The sequence below is a fragment of the Apis florea genome, unplaced genomic scaffold (genome assembly GCF_048593485.1).
Source record: "Apis florea isolate Af1SG1 unplaced genomic scaffold, ASM4859348v1 contig_2274_pilon, whole genome shotgun sequence".
In the NCBI taxonomy this organism is placed as follows: Eukaryota; Metazoa; Arthropoda; class Insecta; order Hymenoptera; family Apidae; genus Apis; species Apis florea.
In genome coordinates, this window is record NW_028256550.1 from 2340321 (window position 1) to 2359599 (window position 19279).

At 27.0% G+C, this 19279-nt stretch overlaps 4 protein-coding genes across 16 annotated transcripts in view; 2 read left to right on the forward strand and 2 right to left on the reverse strand.

Moving 5' to 3' along the window:
* Window positions 1–1384: 1384 nt before the first annotated feature.
* Window positions 1385–17740, forward strand: LOC100869368 (transmembrane protein 164). 5 transcript variants are annotated; one of them, XR_015290636.1, is made up of 7 exons: window positions 2642–2836; window positions 3125–3465; window positions 3556–3672; window positions 3743–3821; window positions 3896–3996; window positions 4075–4403; window positions 5227–5354. XR_015290636.1 is itself a non-coding variant. In XM_086902929.1 (7 exons), the coding sequence occupies exons 2-7, from the start codon at window positions 3148–3150 to the stop codon at window positions 17641–17643; spliced, it is 765 nt and encodes a 254-aa protein (XP_086759055.1). In that variant the 5' UTR covers window positions 2642–2836; window positions 3125–3147; the 3' UTR covers window positions 17644–17740. The 5 variants fall into 5 exon arrangements, 3 of the variants coding, with proteins under 3 accessions (XP_003698940.1, XP_086759055.1, XP_086759056.1); XR_015290637.1 differs by lacking the exon at window positions 5227–5354 and adding an exon at window positions 4728–4859; XM_086902929.1 differs by lacking the exon at window positions 5227–5354 and adding an exon at window positions 17609–17740 and having other exon boundaries at window positions 4075–4189.
* Fsn (F-box synaptic protein) lies at window positions 7052–10711 on the reverse strand. 3 transcript variants are annotated; one of them, XM_031920125.2, is made up of 4 exons: window positions 10302–10711; window positions 9742–10021; window positions 9568–9658; window positions 7052–9477 (listed from the first exon to the last, which is right to left on the reverse strand). In XM_031920125.2, the coding sequence occupies exons 1-4, from the start codon at window positions 10709–10711 to the stop codon at window positions 9383–9385; spliced, it is 876 nt and encodes a 291-aa protein (XP_031775985.1). In that variant the 3' UTR covers window positions 7052–9382. The 3 variants fall into 3 exon arrangements, with proteins under 3 accessions (XP_031775985.1, XP_003698939.3, XP_012349443.2); XM_003698891.4 differs by having other exon boundaries at window positions 9742–10015; window positions 10302–10646; XM_012493989.3 differs by lacking the exon at window positions 9568–9658 and having other exon boundaries at window positions 9252–9477; window positions 10302–10646.
* Window positions 10728–11921, forward strand: RpI12 (RNA polymerase I subunit RpI12). Its single transcript, XM_003698889.4, has 3 exons — window positions 10728–11047; window positions 11197–11410; window positions 11521–11921. The coding sequence occupies exons 1-3, from the start codon at window positions 10915–10917 to the stop codon at window positions 11543–11545; spliced, it is 372 nt and encodes a 123-aa protein (XP_003698937.1). The 5' UTR covers window positions 10728–10914; the 3' UTR covers window positions 11546–11921.
* The window catches only part of LOC100867828 (venom dipeptidyl peptidase 4), a 214324-nt gene continuing 206681 nt past the window's right edge, over window positions 11637–19279 (reverse strand). For all 7 annotated transcript variants that reach the window (XM_086902911.1, XM_086902914.1, XM_086902912.1 and 4 more), the window contains 3 exons: window positions 17585–17745; window positions 13947–14152; window positions 11637–13420 (listed from right to left, as the gene is read on the reverse strand). In XM_086902911.1, the coding sequence (XP_086759037.1) occupies window positions 13325–13420; window positions 13947–14152; window positions 17585–17745 (463 nt within the window). In that variant the 3' untranslated portion in view covers window positions 11637–13324. The remainder of the gene's footprint in view (window positions 13421–13946; window positions 14153–17584; window positions 17746–19279) is intronic.

Consider the following 19279-nt stretch of genomic DNA (forward strand, 5'->3'; position numbering starts at 1 on the left):
AAGTTTGTTTCAGATGTATAAAATTTCGGGAAGCGTCAATTGATAATTGGTGGCTCAAATACCGTATTTTCTTGAAATATCAATTATTGATAATTGTATCTTGTGACATTTTATTAATTATTCGTAGTTTGGTTTGTTTCAGGAATTATTCTGAAATTGCTCGAAGACATATTTCATATATTATTCCTTTCCCTTTCCTTTGATTTCCTTCCTTAATTATTAATATTTTACATTGTAGAAGGGGCCCCTTAAATCTTAGGTTAATTAGAATATCATGAATAATTGTATTAACATATTGAATTATCACAGATAATTATCCATAAACAGGTTTTAGATAAATAGTATTTTCGTTATTAGAATTGGAAAAAAATATTTAATTTCTATGTAAGTAGAAATCATATGAATCTAGAATTAATTTTACCAAAATACTTTGTCATAAAATTTTACTAATCTTTAGTGATCTATTTTTTTTCAGAGATCAGTGTAAAATCAATAAAGGATATTTGTATTTTGTGCAATTTTCTTGATTCAATTGAGATTTTTCTGGGTTTTCTAAACAAATCTTTTAATTATAAAATGGAAGGCATTACTTTTAGATGTATACTAAGTAAGAATTTAAAGAAGTATTTAACATATAAATAGAAACTACAAAGAATTATAAATTTAAGTAAAATTATTAGATTTCATTATTAGATTTAAGTCAATGTTCCTTAAGGATCGTATTAAATTATAATTTACAATTACATATAGGATATTTTTAAATTTAATCAAGTTACTTTTAAGTTTAAGTTTAATTAAATTTAAGAATTCGTGAAATTTTTTTAATAAATATAAGTTTTAGAATATAAGTAGAATATAAGTAGATGCTTGTAGAATTGCTTCTGTAGAAATATTGCTTGCTTAAGTAGAAATTTATCTAATTTATAAGTGCATGCAAGTAGTAGTAGTAGTAGTAGTGGTAGTAAATTTGATATTAAATTTGGTGGTATTATGGTGGTGGTTAATAAAATAAATATGACTCTGTGTGAAAAATATCCGCTTTTTCTTTTTTTTTTCTTTTTTTTTTTTTTTTTTTTTGGTTTCAAATTTCCTAATTGTCAATATTTTATGCGTTTATTGTTAAATGAAAGTGTAAAATATTGATACACGCATGAAATAATGTATCTGTGTTTCATATAGAGTTGTATACGATTAAAATATAATTTAATTTTCACTTTCAGGTTTAGATTGTCGCGTCGGTTTTCTTTTAAAATTCCTTTTGCTGTTCGTTTTGCACAACGATCAACGATCGAACGTTTTGCAATTCTACGACAAAAGGAAGATTTATCGTTGATTTTAAATAATTTTTTACGTAAAGGAGGGTGGATGGGATCGCGGGTAGGGTGGGTCTCCAATTCGCAGCAACCTCCACGCGGTGAGACCTGGGAAATCATTATTATTTACTGTACAATTCATAATCGTATCTGTGATACGATTTTAAATTGTATAGAAAATAATATGAGCTGATTGGCTGCGCACGCGATTACTTTTTCACATACTTTATTGAAATTTATTAAGTTACAAGTAAAATCTTCGTTTCGATTTTTAAAAATCATTAGATATCGTAATATTAATTGTAAATCGTAATATATTTTCTCTCTATTTTTCTCTAACATTTTCCCTGTAATTTATTTCTAATATATTAAGCAATATTTATTAGCAATGTTTTTTTTTTATAGAATTTAATTATTTCTTACTTGTTCTTGTTTTAATAAATTCTAGATATCTCTGCATATTACACGATTTGTAAATCTTAAAGTAGTCTGTAAGAAACTGTTCTTTCAAATATGGCAATTTTTAATTTAGAATTTATTTAGTTCTATTGTAAAATCTATTGGTTTTTTTTTTGTTCGTGATCTGTGAAGTGTTCTGACTTCTTCAATTCTTTATATATAGCGAATAGAAAACTTAGAAAATGATTATATTTTTATTTACATTTGTGTTAAATCGTTTATTTACACCGTTTCTATGAATTTTATATCACGTTAGTTGAATGCTTTCGTTTGCGTCTGTTTTAAATTTTATCAGCGCAGAATTTTCTTTTCTGAATTTTCTTTTAGCTGCATATTTGGCAATACTGAAATTCCGGGCAACAGTAATCTTTGTTCTATTTTAGTTTTTGTTTAGGTCTTGCTTAAATTTGTCCGTAATTTAGAATTCTCTTGTGTAATTATTTGAATATGTTCATTGCAAAACAGTGGATATACTTTTAGTATCAGGTATCTCTTTTTTCTGTTAGTTTTCTGATATTTGTTCTAAGCAACTCAAAAACTCACTTATTTTTCATTTAATATTATTTTAGATTAGTTACACTGATTTTTTACTCATTTTATCGTTCACTTGATCGTTCTTTCCCTCTTTCTTTTCTTACAGTATTCTAATTATTGTATTTTAGATTAAATATTGATTATGCATATTCGTACTAAATTTTTTTCTTTCTTCCCCTATACGATCGAAAGTAAATAGAAAAATTTAATATTAGGAATTAAAACGTGAACTATCGGCCGAGTTGAACTTATAAGAATATTGTGGTGCCATCTGTCAAATATAATATATGCATCATCTGTGATGTACCTGTGATATTTTATTGTGCTGAGTCGGTATTATTGAAAATGATATGAAGATGGTAACAGAATTTTGAAGTTCTTCGATAGGAAACGTCAATAGGAAATACGCGGTGCTCAGTATGAAATTCATTTATACTTACAAGTGTGTGTTGATGCAATTTGTTATACAGTGCATATCAATTTAAAGTATTCTATATTACTTTTGTGTTTATTAGATTCTGAGAAAATAGGTACGTTAAATTCAATAATTTTCTATTTAAAGACTCTTCGTTTCGGAATCAATAATTATATTATCCAATATAACATTCAAAAGTAATAAATTATAATTCATTTTTAATTCTCTGTATATTATATTTCTTGTTTATCTAATGTTTAAACAAGCATTAAGGAATTATGTACATTATTCAATAAAACGTTCTATTTACTGGTAGTCTGAAATTCGTCATTGCGGATAGCATAGATTTAAACGTGAGTTAATCTGTATTTAAATCATTAATCTTAATTTTGTTTAATTTCAGTTGCATAAAAAGAATTCATAGCAATGTTTGAATGGGCATATGATGGTGTTAATGCCTCTATACCACGTAATGTAGGACCAGAATGTGCATATTATTTAAGTTTAAAACAAAGAATTATTGAAACATTATTTATATCAATATTCATAATAAGTTTTCTAGTATGGGGTTACAGAAGAATCAAATTACCATCTAAAGTATCATATGTAAATCAAGATTGTGTTGGTAGGAGGATTTTATTAATCATTATGTCATTAGTATTAGGAATGGAAATTGGATTTAAGTTTACCAGTAGAACAGTTATATATATATTAAATCCTTGTCATATAACATCAGCAGCACAGGTAAAATAAATAAAAGTATTTGAACAGAAATATATATATTTTATTTATGCTGATATAATTATAATTATTCTTTTTTTTTTTTTGATATAGTTATATTTATTGGCAGCAAATCCTAGCCCTATGGTTACAGCTATCTTTAGGATACACTTAAACTTCTTGAATGGACCACTTTTAGCATATTTATTTCCAGAAACAGAATCTCGCAGAGTAAATCATTTTTTTTTACTATAAAAAACATTTTTTATGGTTCAAATTTATATTAATATAATTGTTTCAGATATTTGCAGATAAAGCATTATACTATATTCAACATGGTTTAATGGTAGTAATACCATATTATTTGTTGAGAATTGGAGGTAGATAGTTATAGTCAAACTGTTTTGAATATTAATTTTTTTTTTTTCATTTTAAACATATATTTTATCCTTAGGTGTCTATAATATTGAACCTCTATCGGATATGAGTTGGTGTGTATTTAGTTATGGAATAAATTTAGTTTATCATTTTTGGATTATCCAACCTATTGCATTGGTATGTATTACTATATAACATATTTTTATTTATATTTATTTTGTATTTCATTTCTAATTCTAATATTTCATTTTTTAGCCCACGCAAGTAAATCTTAGTCATATGTTATGTGCTGCTATTTTAGACCCATTTGAAGGACAAAATTATCGAATGTGGACATTTATTCATCAAGGATTACTATGTCCTTTATTATGTAAGCTATTTTGCTATGTATCTGATTTTTTCTTAACAAAGTTTTCATTGACTAAAGTAAAACCAACGCTTGAATGTGTATTTCCAACAAGAAATAATTTTGATGATAATGAAAAATTGTATGAAGATACCTCAGGAAATGGACATACACATGTAAACTAGAATAATATTTCGTAATACTAATGAATATTATACAAATATTCTGCTGCAATTCAGTGAGTATTTGATTCAAAAAAATATATAAGTTTGTATGTCAATAACTAAATGAACACAAACTGATTTGTGTTTATTATATGTGCATTCATAATATATAGTTGTAATCTGTAATAATTACAGATTTTTTTTTTTAATAATCAATTCTGTAATTATTTTTCACACTGTATATGTGAATAATATATTGAATAGAAACAGTGTAGAACAAATTATAATAGTAATTAGGGATTTATAAATTTCAAATAAATAATGAATATCATAAATTTTAAGTAGGTTCTACTATTGTGCTATATAGCACATTTTTTTTCGAATTCTTTTTTTTTTAGAATTTTCTGAATATGAGAATCCAATGATCTCGCATTTTTTATGCATCTATAATTAGGAATGTTATGTGTAAATCAGTTTTCTATTTAAAAACACGGCAATTTTTAAAAATATAACAAAATATAATTAAAGAGGATAATTGTTTTATATGCTATTTTTTTATTATTATAAAAATATTTTTGTGCGTGATTATTCTTTTATGCTATTGAATTATTTATGTATATATAAACTATTTCAAATTCATTCCATAAATAATTGTTTTACAACATTTATCTTACAATTTACATGGATGGATACAATTTTTTCAGTGTCATTAGAGAATCAATTTTATTTTTCTTACACTTAAATATATTATTATTATAATGTTTATCTTATCATGCTATAATAGAGATTTAATTATGAAAATAATGTACCTGTCATAATTAAAAGACAAGCGTGCTAAATCAAATAATGAATTTTGTGATTTATTTATTTTTAATTTAATGAATTATCTTTTTCCAGAAGATAATTTCTCATTACTGAAAAGCAGATTTATTGTGATATAATGATTAATTATGTGATATGAAATACAAAAGACAAATATTTTAATAAATAATGAAAGTTAATCTATTTTAAATAAATATAATAAATTGTGTTAATGGTATGCACAGATAATAAAATATTTATTTTAATTATGCAACATGAGAATCAATCAAAAATCAATGAAAAAAATTAAAATTAAAATTACATCAAGTAATGATTTTATACAATTATCAAAATTAACATGCATCTATATAAAAATTTGTAACAATATAAAATTCAAATAAGTATTATAACAAATAATTATCTTGTGCACACTTTTTATATACATTCTATTTTCCTATTTTTTGTTTAAATTGTTTTATCATATTTTTATTTTTTAATTTTTTTGTAGAATAAACTATTATTTAAAATGAACATTTGCTCATAATATTAAATTAATAAATTTACACAAGAAAGTAAATGTTTATATATCATGGCCTAATGAAAAATTTTCTATCTATTTCATATATATTTTGTTAAATTTTTACATTCAAAATTTTCATTAACTTATATCAAATAGTTTCCTTATTATTTTTTAAATTGAATGAAAATTTTATATATAATATTTGTAATTATAATTTTAATATCTTGATTAATTATGCTTTAATTATGCGCACTTTTTATATAACTAATTTTAAAATTCTTTTGTGTGGAAAATAAATAAATTAAAAATTATAAAATCATGAAAAACTATTGCGGATAAGAAGAAATAAATATCTAATTAAGTAAGATATTATAAATAATTATTTTATATATGAATTCCACATAAAAGAGTTAATTGATATTTAATAAAACTTTTACATTTTATTCAAACTGAATATTATTTGCATTTAACTTGTGATTACAAAGGCCTTGGAAAAGTTTAATTTTGATTTTTGATATGCTATAATAATAAGAAAAAAATTTTTATAACAATATTTGTTTTTAATATGCATTAAATATTAGTAGTCATTTGCTGTGCAACAAGAACTTTTATTACAAATTAAATGATGAATTAAATTATTTATACATATGTATAAATATGTATAACTGTATATAATACTAATACATATGTATAAATCTAATAATGTATATAATATTAATACATATGTATAAATAATATATATTTTGAATCAATATTTTCTATTAGATTTAGTAAAACCAAAAATATTATGTATATCTATCTTTTTTCAAAACTCTGTTATTTTTTTATTAGCTCTGTTTATCAGAAAATAAGCATAATTTAAATAAGCATGAATAATGAAAATCATTATTATATAATATAACAATATAATATAAGATTCAATGTCTCAATGTACCAAAGAAAGTTTTGGATTCATTCCAATTAATAATTTACTTTTAATTAACTTACTTGATTGCAACATTGAATCTTTAATACGTATAATTAAGTTAGAATTTATTTACAAATTGCACAGCAATAAAAATTAAATGTATAATAAATTGCCATTATATTTTTGTAAGTTATAGAAAGCGTTATCGTCATAGCGATAGCAATCATGTATAAATTTGGTATTAAATGTGGAACTTAATCCGTAAAGAACAAATAATGAAAGAAACATTATGTTTGATTTCAAATTGCGTATTAAATCGCGTATTAAATCGCGTTGATTTGTACAAGGAATACGAGGTGGAAAAGGTTTATATAAAGTATTTCTTGTGTTTAAATAAATTATGATACCAAACATTTGTTTCATTTTTTTCTTCTTAGAAAAAAATGTTAAAATTTATCAATCATTATGATTCGTGGTATGCAACAATACAAACATTAAAGCATTAAAATAAAATAATTTATTTACAGAGCGATTTACATTTCTTTTTTTTTTTTATGTTTCTTTAAAACTCTCATATTTCTGATATACGTGCAAGTATACTGGTGTTCCAAGCTTAATCGTATTACGACTAATTCATTCTTTCTCTAAACATTTGTACAGAATAGCTTCGCAAATGGTTATATGATGCATGCGTAACACGTGTTTTACAAAATGATTTTTTTGTTTTATTACCGATTTTTCGAATTATTATAACTGGTTGATATCTATTAATATTGGAATACTTAACGCTATTATGTATCATCATAGCCACATCAATATTATGTCGAAAAAATTGTAATAAGGCACCACTATACTCCACATGTAATATCAATAGTTCGTATTCGAAGTTAACTTATATTACGTTTCGTATTTTTTCGAAACGAGAGTATACTTCTTTTTATGGAGACTTGATTGGACCGATAATCGATCGAGAGAAATATTAATTCTAAATCAGTCCGTGATCCGTAATGTTTGCTATTTATGTATATGAATCCATTAAATAGATATAAAACAAGGTTTATTTTTTTCTCGTACACCCATGATTACTATATATATACACGATTCTGTACAAAAGTTTAGAAAAAACATAATTTCATCGAAACTACATGTAACAAACACAATAACCATAATGAATATGTACATTAGAAATCATTCTTATTCGTCATTTCGTTTACGTTGAAGTTCTAGCGTCAATTGTGGGCGCTAATGAATAATTTCTATTTATAAATATATTTCACAGAGCACGATGTACAAATTTCACGCATAGTTGATACATAATTTTCTTATACTAAATGCATAAGCGAATCAAAAAGTTGATTACATTAGTTAAATAAGATTTGTTGTGCATCAATCACAATAGTGATCACTTAAATTTTATACTGCGATTATAAATATATGATTTAAAATATATTTAATTTAATTTTAAAATATATGAAAATATAATTTAAAAATTTTAAAATATATGATATTTTAAAACATGATATGATAACTAAATGAATATTTATACACAAATTATGACACATATAAAAACAAAATTCTCATAGAGAAAAAAAAATCAGTTCGATTATAATGTCGTATAAATGAATTCGACAGGTACTAATTTTATTTTTATCATTATTTCGCTTTACTTAAAAAGAAAAATATTAATTATCATACAAATTGAGTGATGTTTATCACGTGATATTTTACAATTTACGACATTGTTTTGTACATTTAAAAATAAAGCAGCTATGAACACTTTAAGTGGAACACCCTGTATACTATAATTACGAAGTTTTCTTCGAATTGTTTGTCAATTTCGCTGCTTGTTTCATCAGTATTAGAAAAATTGATACTTATATTTAGAAAATAAATAATAATTTTTTTAAATACATATAAATATTTAAATAAATTTACGAAAAAAAAGGAAAAAGAAACATATTTTATACAAAAAGATCTTAAGTATGGTAAACATAAGATATCTTATAAGATATCTTTACACGGTGTTAACATAATAAAATACAGATGAATCACAGTTTGTTTTACGGTTCCTATGTAATTAAAGACGATAAAAAAATTAATTTAATTTTTAATTCGCGTCTTTAGTAATGATCGAAATAAGTTAAATATATGACTATTTTATAAACAAATAAAAATTTGCCATTTTATTGGCATATGAATAGATTTCATATAAAGCAAAATATTTTTATGAAGACTCAAATATTAATACTGAAAAGCAAAGAACTTATTTGTCTGTGTATAAATATTACTTAAAAATTATAATCTACATAATTTAATGAGATTTTAGAATAATAAAATAATTCAATTCATGTTCTCTTAAAGAACATATATAATTCGCGAAGGAACTTCTTTTCACACATTGTCTAACTTAAGAATATTTTTACATTTATTTCAAAATCAGTAATATGTCACTCAACTTTCGTGTATAAAGATACTTTCAAATATAAAATTTAAACGGGAAATTTCATTATAAAATGTATATATCAGCACTATTAGCAGATATATGATTTAAATGAAATGAATTTATTAATGTTGATTGTTGAGTAACTTATAACTGTTAGCATTGTATAAAGCACTACCATGAATTTATCGATTGAAATGGAATGCTAATACTATTTACAATGTTATTGACTGAATGAACAGGCACACATCTCTTTTAAAGAGTATCATACAGTTCATTGGTGTGCTTGTTCTACTTCATAGTAGACATTTTGGTATGATGCAAACAATTTTGCATCCAAATTTCATCAAACTTTTGGAGATATGTTTCTATTAGAAATAAAGTGTTAGCCATCTAGAGGTGGTCCTAAGTACACCATAGATACTTCTGTATTTCCATATACAGCAGATACAGATGGGTATAATCTTTTGTCTGGCAATCCTATGCATTTAATTTTTCATTAATATCAAAAAAATTATTTTTTTTTTTTTAAGAATTTATTTTTAACTAGGAAACATTGAGATACAATACCTCTAAATGCCACTCCCAAAAATTCATAATTTCTTTCAAAAGATAATGTATTATCATCACAATCTAATATTACCCTAATTCTTTCCCCAACCTGATAATTATAAAATTGTTTATTTTAAGAAATATCCCTTTACCTATATAAAAAGTAGTTATATCATAAAAAATGCAATATACCTGATATTTTGGAGCATTGTTAAGTAAAGGATAATTTCCTTGTACATTTCCATTGTGTAATAAATGGTTATCTACAAGATTCCATCCCCATGAATGCTCATCAGAACCAACTAATGCTACATATCCATGACATAATAAAGGTGCTTCTCTTGTAGCTATTCCTATTACTGCCACTGTGCCCAAAGGTCCTTCCCAAATAACTTCCCAGGCATGACGTCCATGTCGAAAACCAATTTTACCTCTACAGGCATCTGTGCTCTGAGCAACTGGATTCCTATAACTCAAGTAGTAAAGATTCAAGCACTCACTTAACATTTATTACATAAAAACGCACTCAACACCGAAAATTTATTATTTTATATTTAAATAATTAATTTTTATTGCGAAGCAGTTGGACTTTTAATATTGTTCGAAGATTTCAATATTAAAATATTTAAAATATTTTTAATTTCTCGATATACATGTAAATATAACGAAGAAAATTTAACATTGTATGACGATTCAAATTAAAATGTAAACTAGAAAATAACATACAGAAATGACAGAATCCAAGATGCTACCTGTGCATAGTAAATCCATTGGGCCTAATATAAATATTACGAGAGCAGTCATTAGGATTCCATGCATGATAAAACGCACGAAGCTTTGATTTATAAGTAGGCACCGATGATAATAAATCGGAACTAAGTGCTTCTTGGGCTAACTTTCTGATGCAATGCATTCTCCACGCATCATTATTCTCATCATTTAAGAAACGATTCCATCGCTTGCATACTAACGAACAGTTTCTCAACGTGTGCAAGTCTAAATAAGAAAAAATCACTTCTAAAACATGATCAGATACTCGGAGTGCTATATCGTCCATTTTGCCGGTTCTGATAGAGTAAACGAGCAAAACATACACGCGCAGAAACGCCGCGCGACATGTAGCTATATTGAACATTAGGAATAGTTTCCATGAAATAAGCATAAAAAATATGTATACTAGATAAGCAATGTCTATTTCAATTTAGCATATAAGTTTTCATTCTTATATTCAATATTTCATGGTAGTTTATTAGTAGAAGTATTTTTTCAATTTGCGTGTATGTTTTTATTACATCAAGAGGTTATTTCATTTTAGAGGTTATAATCATTTTAAGGTTACAATTAGTTATTTTTATTTAATCTCAAATGGCACAAAACTCTACTGTTTCTTTTATAAGTACTCCTGGTTTTTGTTCTGATTGCGGATCAATATTACCATTGTTAGGTGATAAAGGAAATGTAACATGTTATGCTTGCAAAAGGGTATGGGGTCCTGAAGGTATTTTTTATTTGTTTACAATTTCTATTTTTATTCTTTTAAATTCATTTCACTAAAAAAATCAAATTATTAAAGTTAAGAATCAGAATTATTTACTGTATTAAATAATTCTAAAAAATTATTTTTAAATATTAAATTTTTATTATTAGCTTTTGGAGACATGTCAATGTCTTATACTATTCATTTTAATAAAACAAATGTTTATACTCTATCAAAACAAAATGACGAAAAAGAAGAAGCAGAAGGACCAATTGTTGAAAGGAAATGTCCTCAATGTCAAAATGATAAAATGTCATACGCTACATTGCAATTGAGGTCAGCAGATGAAGGACAAACAGTATTTTATACATGTACTAAGTGCAAGTATGTTTTTTTAATATTATTTAAGCATAAAAAATAAGTTTTGAAAAGAGAATTTTTTTATGAATATGATTTTTTTCAAGAAGAAATGTTTAAATATATTTTTTTTTCAGATTTAAAGAGACAGAGAATTCATAACATAAATTTTTATTATATATTTTAATTTGTACATTCAACATTCTTTACTTAATTGATTGGTAAATAATTGTTGAAACATAAACACTCCGTGTTAATAAAACATAGAGCTTTATTCATAATATACTTAACAAATATCAATAAATGGATAATAATAATAATAATAATAATAGTAATAGTAATAATAATAATAATAATAATAATAATAATAATAATAATAATCATTATAATAATTTTATATAATACTGTTAATTTATCATTACATTTTTCGTAATTATGCATGGTTGAAAATTTTGTAATAATATATTTTTATTGTATATATTTGATTAAATATTTTGTACAATATATTGGAATAAAAGTTAACAATTAGTTTGAGAAATTCCTATTAATCTGTCTTTGAAACCATTATAGTGGTCCTTTCATTATAAAATTTTTGTATTTAAAGTACATTGGTTAAACTACCGGGACTTAAATGTTAAATATTAATCGCGATAATGTTTTTATATTTCCTTTTAATAGTAAAGAGAAATATATGTTATAATGAGGAATTTTTTAACAACCAGTCCAGCAACTTAATTATATATACAATAGATGTTTTACACTATAATAGTATTAAACAGACTTTTTTATTCTAACATTGATAAAATTAACAAAGAATAATTATGTTCAAATAATGTTCTTTTACTTATAGATATATTCCATCAACTTAAATTTTAAACGTTGAAATAATATTTTTTTAATGTAGAACATATATAATATTTATAGCCTAAATACCATATTATTAATGTAAGAAAAAAAAAAAGCGAAAATAATCTTTTGCATAAAATTTATACCACACCACCAAGTTTTGAAATTAAAAAAAAAAAAAAAAACAGAAAAGAAAAATAATGAATATTAAATATGCGATCAATGATATCGTTGGATCTTTCTTTCAGAGATAAACAATATCCGAGCCGGATATTTATTTTTATTTTTCATAAAACACTCCCTAGAGTATTTAATTATACTTCATTTCACATAATTCTCACTTGCCTCGCATATAACGCTTGAAACGAAAGAGGAACATGTGTTATAAATTCGTAATTGAATGTACGAATTTTTATCGTTATAATATTTAATAACATTTGTTTATTAACAATATAATATATCTCACAAAAAACATTCGTCTTATTCTCGATATTTTTGAATTATCGGCGATTATACAACGCATTGCATCTGTCATTTCACGAAACTTACTTTTAAAAAATGTTTTCACGAGATGCAATTATACGTTGGCTTAGTTATTTATTCATAAGAGGGCTAGAAATTTATTTTTTTCGAGCCCATTAGGCCTTCGATAAACGATCTAGTCTCTCCAAAAAAATAGATTAAAAAAATTCTCCAATTCTAGATTTCTTAACAATCAAAAATTACATTCGACTCAAACGATTCGCAAATAGGTATAAATATATCCTCATTCTAAATAAGTTAATTCCTATATTCGATCTTCGATTACAATACAATTATTTTTATATTTCGATTATAAATATATGAAATTTTCCTTCGTTATTAATCATGAAGAATCGAAAGAAGAACGATATCTTTCAAATTATCACGTTTGAATCGAATGTATTTAATTATTTTTTTCTTTTTTTTTTTTTTTTTCCTTTTTCAATTATGTACACTAACGCTTCATATTACATATTGTACATCGAATATGTACAAGTGGCAAGGTATTTACAAGTGGAATGTGAGGCAGGTGGCGCAAAGGATCTAGATTGTCATTTTCCCTCGACGCTGTGATCATGAAGCTTCGTAACATTCGTCCAAGAAATTTTCCAACGAGTGATAAAGATGAGCTCGTGACTGAGCGATCCCATGATCCTCGTCCGTGTATGTCTATAAAAAAAAAAAAAGAAAAGAATTAAATTTTTATTCTTTTTTTATAACAAGTAATCTTTTTTATAAATATTTTTAATCTCATTTGAAAATTATTAACGCGATAAAATAATACAAATGAGCTATTTATCTGAAGGGAAAACAAATAATGTCGATTACAACGAAAACACAACTGTAATTGTCATTTAAATAAAAGTGTTTCACGCGAAACTTAAGCGAAACAGTGGGAATTTATTCACACGGAATAAAACTGTTCTTCGCATGCGCTTTGTAGATTTTAATCGTGAATATTAAACTCCATGAACCGGGCAGGAAGCACGTAGATAAATGCTAAGCATAATAATTTCATAAGCTCTTTGAAATAATACGAAGCGAAATGACACGTTCCTCTCCTTTTTTTTTCTTTTTAACATTTATATCTATGTTTCGCTCATTTTCAGAAATAAACGAAATTTCTCGATAAAATAGCAAAGAAATAAAGCGTAATAAATCAATTATCGGAAGATAAATCTTCCGAATACCGTACCTGTTGCCTGAACAGAATATCCTTTTGCTCGAGAACCTTGGCGAGCAACAAAGATTGCTGATAGTGCACGTTATCGTCCAGAGTACCGTGGATCAAGTAATACATCTTTGTTTTAATGTTATCCACTTTGTTCAATAGTTGACCTTGCTCATAGCCGTGCAAATTGTCGGATGGTAGGCCCATGAACCGTTCCGTGTATATCGAATCTGTAATCGAATTTTTTATGAACATCTCATCAAACTTAATTTTTTCTTTCGTTATTTTCAATATTAAATAAAATTCCAATCATTTTATAGTGTTATATAATGAATGATAGAACTGGTATTTCCTTTTGTTTTATACATGCATAGATTATGTGGTGGAACATAGGAATGTTAATATATTCATAGGGGACAGGCAGTATGACGAAGACAGATATTTTTGTATATAACTAAATTTTCTTTGTTTCAATCTTTCAGAAACGTCACACGAATATATTAACACGTGTATTCGTCTCGAGGTGTTTCACAGTTAAAAAATATCTGCGAGCAGATATTTCTACGATACTAGTAATTTTAAAATTCCATTGCAATAAAAAATTTAGCGTTGAGAATATATAAGTTGCAACAATCTACGAGTTTTTCAGCAGTTTAATTAAAAATAACCAACACCCAAAGGAAAATCTCGTTGAGATTCTTTTTGCCACAGAGGGTGCGACAAACAAAACGACACGCTTCGCGCGTAATCGCGCCGGTGAATTACATCCGGCATGTCACTTAATTAATCCGCGAGGCTGTCTGGAAATTGCTTCATGCGTGTGTATGTGCTACTGGTACACGGTACAGGTATTAATTATTTTGGAAATTCGTCGAGTTTAAAAATCGAAAGATTAAAAATAGGATCATTTCCTTCGTGCGATAAGTTGTGAAAAAATTATTTATCGTTACTTATGTCACAAGTAAATTTAAAATTTTAAATTTAACTTTTAAATCAGCAATTATCGTTGCATGTGAAAGATATCGTGCACGAAAAATAAAAATGATCCACGAACCAAGATACCAGCCACTGCGTTTATTTATTTTATTCCACGTATCAATGATATTAAAATTATTGGTGAAAAAATGAACGAAAATGGTGAAAAATTGAAAAATAAGCTTAATCCAAAAGAGATTTATTTCTTACAAAATATATCAATTATAAAACTAAAGGATTTTTAAATATTTTTCTGGACTCGAAGAATTTCTTCTTCTTAAATTTAAACAGATAAAATAAAAAGAACTTTTACGGGAAATCTTCGAAATTAATCACGCGAAAAATAATTGAATCGTTCAATGGCCCCTACGAATAGCCCCCATTTAATAGAACATTTGCTACTCGATGATTTATAGAGGTGAAGTGCGGTAGCAGCATTTTCTTCCGTTAAACTGTTGCCGAGGAATCGTTCGTTTCCGGTTACGATCGTTCGACGAACATTTTCGATTCGATTTCGCATGGAATTCAATTCCAGAAACGATAGTTTTTGCGTTCAACGTTGTACATGTACTATATCTATATATATTTTTCTTCTTTTATTTTGATTGGTTAAGCAAGTCAAGCGAAATGAGGCAGCGATGCGAATCGAAAATTCTTTCCGTGGAAATGTTTACAATGAAGAGGAGGGCTTGTTTCTCTCTCGTATATCGATTAAATTTTCCATCAGTTGCGAGAATTTTTTCCCAATCGAATATACCATTCATCGATATCGCATTAATGATCTTTAATTAGCGCGTGGGTGTAAATTATCTCGTCCCGAGAAATTATATTATAATTATCATTCCAATACATATTTACTGAGTCGATATACTGGTAATTAATGTACAAATAATGAATTTATTATTTTCGCATGCATCGTTATACATATGTTCTCTGTCCATATATTGTTTATCATTTATGATAATTTTATTAAATTTATTTTTTCTAATTCGGTAAAAAAAAAGGGAGGGAGGGGGGAGGGAAAGAAAAAAAAATGACAAGGAAATATCAATAAAAAAAATAAGAGAGAGGTGAGCAATAATTGATATTACATTCTATTTCATTCATATGTATCTCATATAATGGTCAGTGATTAATACATTTATTAATATGAGTATAATATGTATTGAAATTATATCCATGTGAAATTAAAATTCACATATAAGCATATTCATGTTTTATTTCGTTTTATTACTGATCTTTTAAACAGTCAAATATATCACGATAAAAAAAATTGTACAGTGGAAATATATATATATACGCATTATAACGTATATTATTATGAAAATTTTTATATATAATCTTATTTGAGATTGTAGATTGTTACTACACTCAATTAGAATGATATAATATAGATGATATGAAAAGAACAAAAGATTAATATATTGATATTTGAATTTATAAATAATATAATAACAAAGAAAATATATTATATATCGACGAATAATTCATATATATTTGATACATATATAAAATAGATTATATACAATAATAGATAACACATTTTGGTTAATATAATTAATTTATTCAAGCGTTTATATTGATATAAGAAGATTGATATATCAGCTTGCTTGGTATCTTTAAAAATTTATTTCAAAAAGCACTGAAATATTTGTGTCTGAAAATTATATCTTTAATATATTCAAATATGACTTCCAATATTTATGAAAAAATGACAATTTTTATAAAAAAAAGGAACATAAACAATTATGCATAAAAATGAAAATTTTTCGTTCAACAAAAAATAAAAGAAAGCACGAAGAAAGAAGGACGCAACAATCGATATCTATAAAGATGATATCTTTCAAGAAAGAAAGAGAGGAAAAAAGTGAAATACTCGTGTTAAAAATGTGCATCGACGAGGAAGATCGAGCATTCCTCGTTACGATAGGGACGATTCTGAACGATGATTTCTCGACGAGGAAATAAATCTGATATCTTGAAATGCGAGCGTAGCCGGTTGCGACAAGACCTCGACAATAATTGAATCGATCGAGGCTGAAACGAACCGTCCAACTTCTCGTTTTTCCCACCTTCTCGCTTGCCTCTCTTCGATACTTACACTTCTTACCATGCAAATCATCGTGACTTGGTGTATCAAAGATCGAACGTTTTCTATCTTGCGATTAATTCAAAGTTTCATTTTGATAATTTTATAATAAACGATACGTTTAAGTTGTTTCGATGACGATCGCTAAGATTAAACATAATTGGAAATTACGTTTGCCAAAGGTTAAAGACACGTCCTCAGAGCGGAGAGAATTTCGTAGAAGATTGAACAGAAGGTTTAACAGAAGTTTGCAGTTCAAATCAAAGGGGCAGATTCGTGTTCGATATTCGCTTATCATCGATGACCGAATGAAGGATGATATTCGATAAATTTAACGAAATTGGGGTATGTGTATCAGAAAAGCGAGATCAAAATTTGCCAAGTAGTTGAATTTCTTTCGAAATTCAAACACCTCGATTTTCGAGATTTTAACCAAGGATATAAGAGATGCGGAAATATAAAAAAATTGGAGATAAAGTAAGGAGCGTTGAATCGAATGTTAAATATTCGGCGAAGTACGATAAGAAAAGAAAGAATGAAATAACGATAAAGTATGCGTGTATTCAACGGATGAAAATATTATCTCTCGTAGACGTACCGTAAAGAGCCCAATCTGTTACAGGTGCCACGGACATGCCGCACTTGAAGACTCCGTGATAATCCATGGCGAGCGTCATTCCCGTCGCGTATCCACCATAACTCCAACCCCATATCGCCGTCCTGGTGCGGTCGATGAATGGAAGCTTGTCTTGCAAGTATCTGCAATCGACGGGAAAATCGTTCATACGTTAAATCGTTCGTTGATAAAACCAGGTAAACGAATCGAAATTATTAAAATCTCTCTTGATCTATTTAACGACAAACATTTACTCGTTTTGAATCAATATTAGCGCGTATATATTAGTTCGAAGCGCGTTTATTTATCTGATTTCAAAATCAAACAAAAATGAAATGGATAAACAGAGGTAGAAAACAAAAAAATTCGAAAAATAAATATCGTCGAGTAAAACAGTTGGTTTGATATCAACTAAACGACAGTGGCGCCATCTTATGACGATATATTTCGCATTTACAGGAGATAGACACGCGTCGATCGAGCCACTTAACCTAACCTCTCTCTTCCTAACATTCTTTCTCCAACTTAATCCATTTATCCACACCCATCCACCATGAGTTTTATCAAATTCTCCTTGATAAATGCGGAAGCAGGTGCCTCTCTCTACAGTCGATCAGCCAATTTTCCTAGATCAAATTTCCTAGATCCATCTTCCTTATCGAAGGAACGTCCGCGGAATCTTGGACGAGATTTCCATATCTTGGATGCGGTTACAAAAATTGGCTCCGTGTTTTACAAGTTCTTCCAAGTGAGAACAGCCACTCGATCCCCGGTGTATCTATTTTTCAACCATGCCAGAAACATGGGATCCCCTTTCGCTCCAGCGAAATCCGTCTTCCTTGAGTGCGAGGACACTCGGATCGGGATGCATAAATGCATCTGATGGACCAACCCTAGGGTCGGCGTTCATTTTATCCGGTTATCCTGGCAAACATGACGATCTCAAATTTTTTAAAGATGTTTCCTTTATCTCTTTTTGCTGGCAAATCTATCGAGACAGCTTATTGGCGGCCATTTAAATATTTTTCCCGCGTAGAAGCTTCTACGTTGGGCGTACTCTCTGCCGTTGATCATACATGCGAGATTGTTGATGGAAAACAAGTTTATGAAAAAGAGGAGGGAAAAGGCGGATGAAGTTCTTTGCAAAGCCTCTTAAAGAGGTCTAACGTTGTTCCATGAATAATGTGGAAAATATATGATTTCTTGGAACCTTTATCACGGATATTAATAACGGTAACGTTGAAATATTTTTTACTAAAATTGTTTTATTAACTCTCAAACGTAGTTAGAGTTAATTGCAGCTGATAGTTTTAATATTTTTTTTTATATCCTTCTATTTAAAACTTTTCAACAAGTACTAAAGCAAGTATCGAGGAATCTATTCGTAATAACGAGTCAATACAATTTTTATTGGTTTCAACAATTTTAAAGAAACAATAAACAATCCTTTATTTTAATATTTTGTCAATATTTCTAACTAAAATATTACAATTCGCATATTTAGCATCGAAACAAAACGAAAAATATTGATTATCCGATACAAAAATATACATTTTCTCAGTTACCACCTTTCTTCAATCAACAATCGGTCAACGTAGACTCCCGCGGAAACTATGAGCGGCGTTCTCGCGCCAATTGCAAATCTATTAATAGCGGGAAACAGGGGATCTAAAGTTA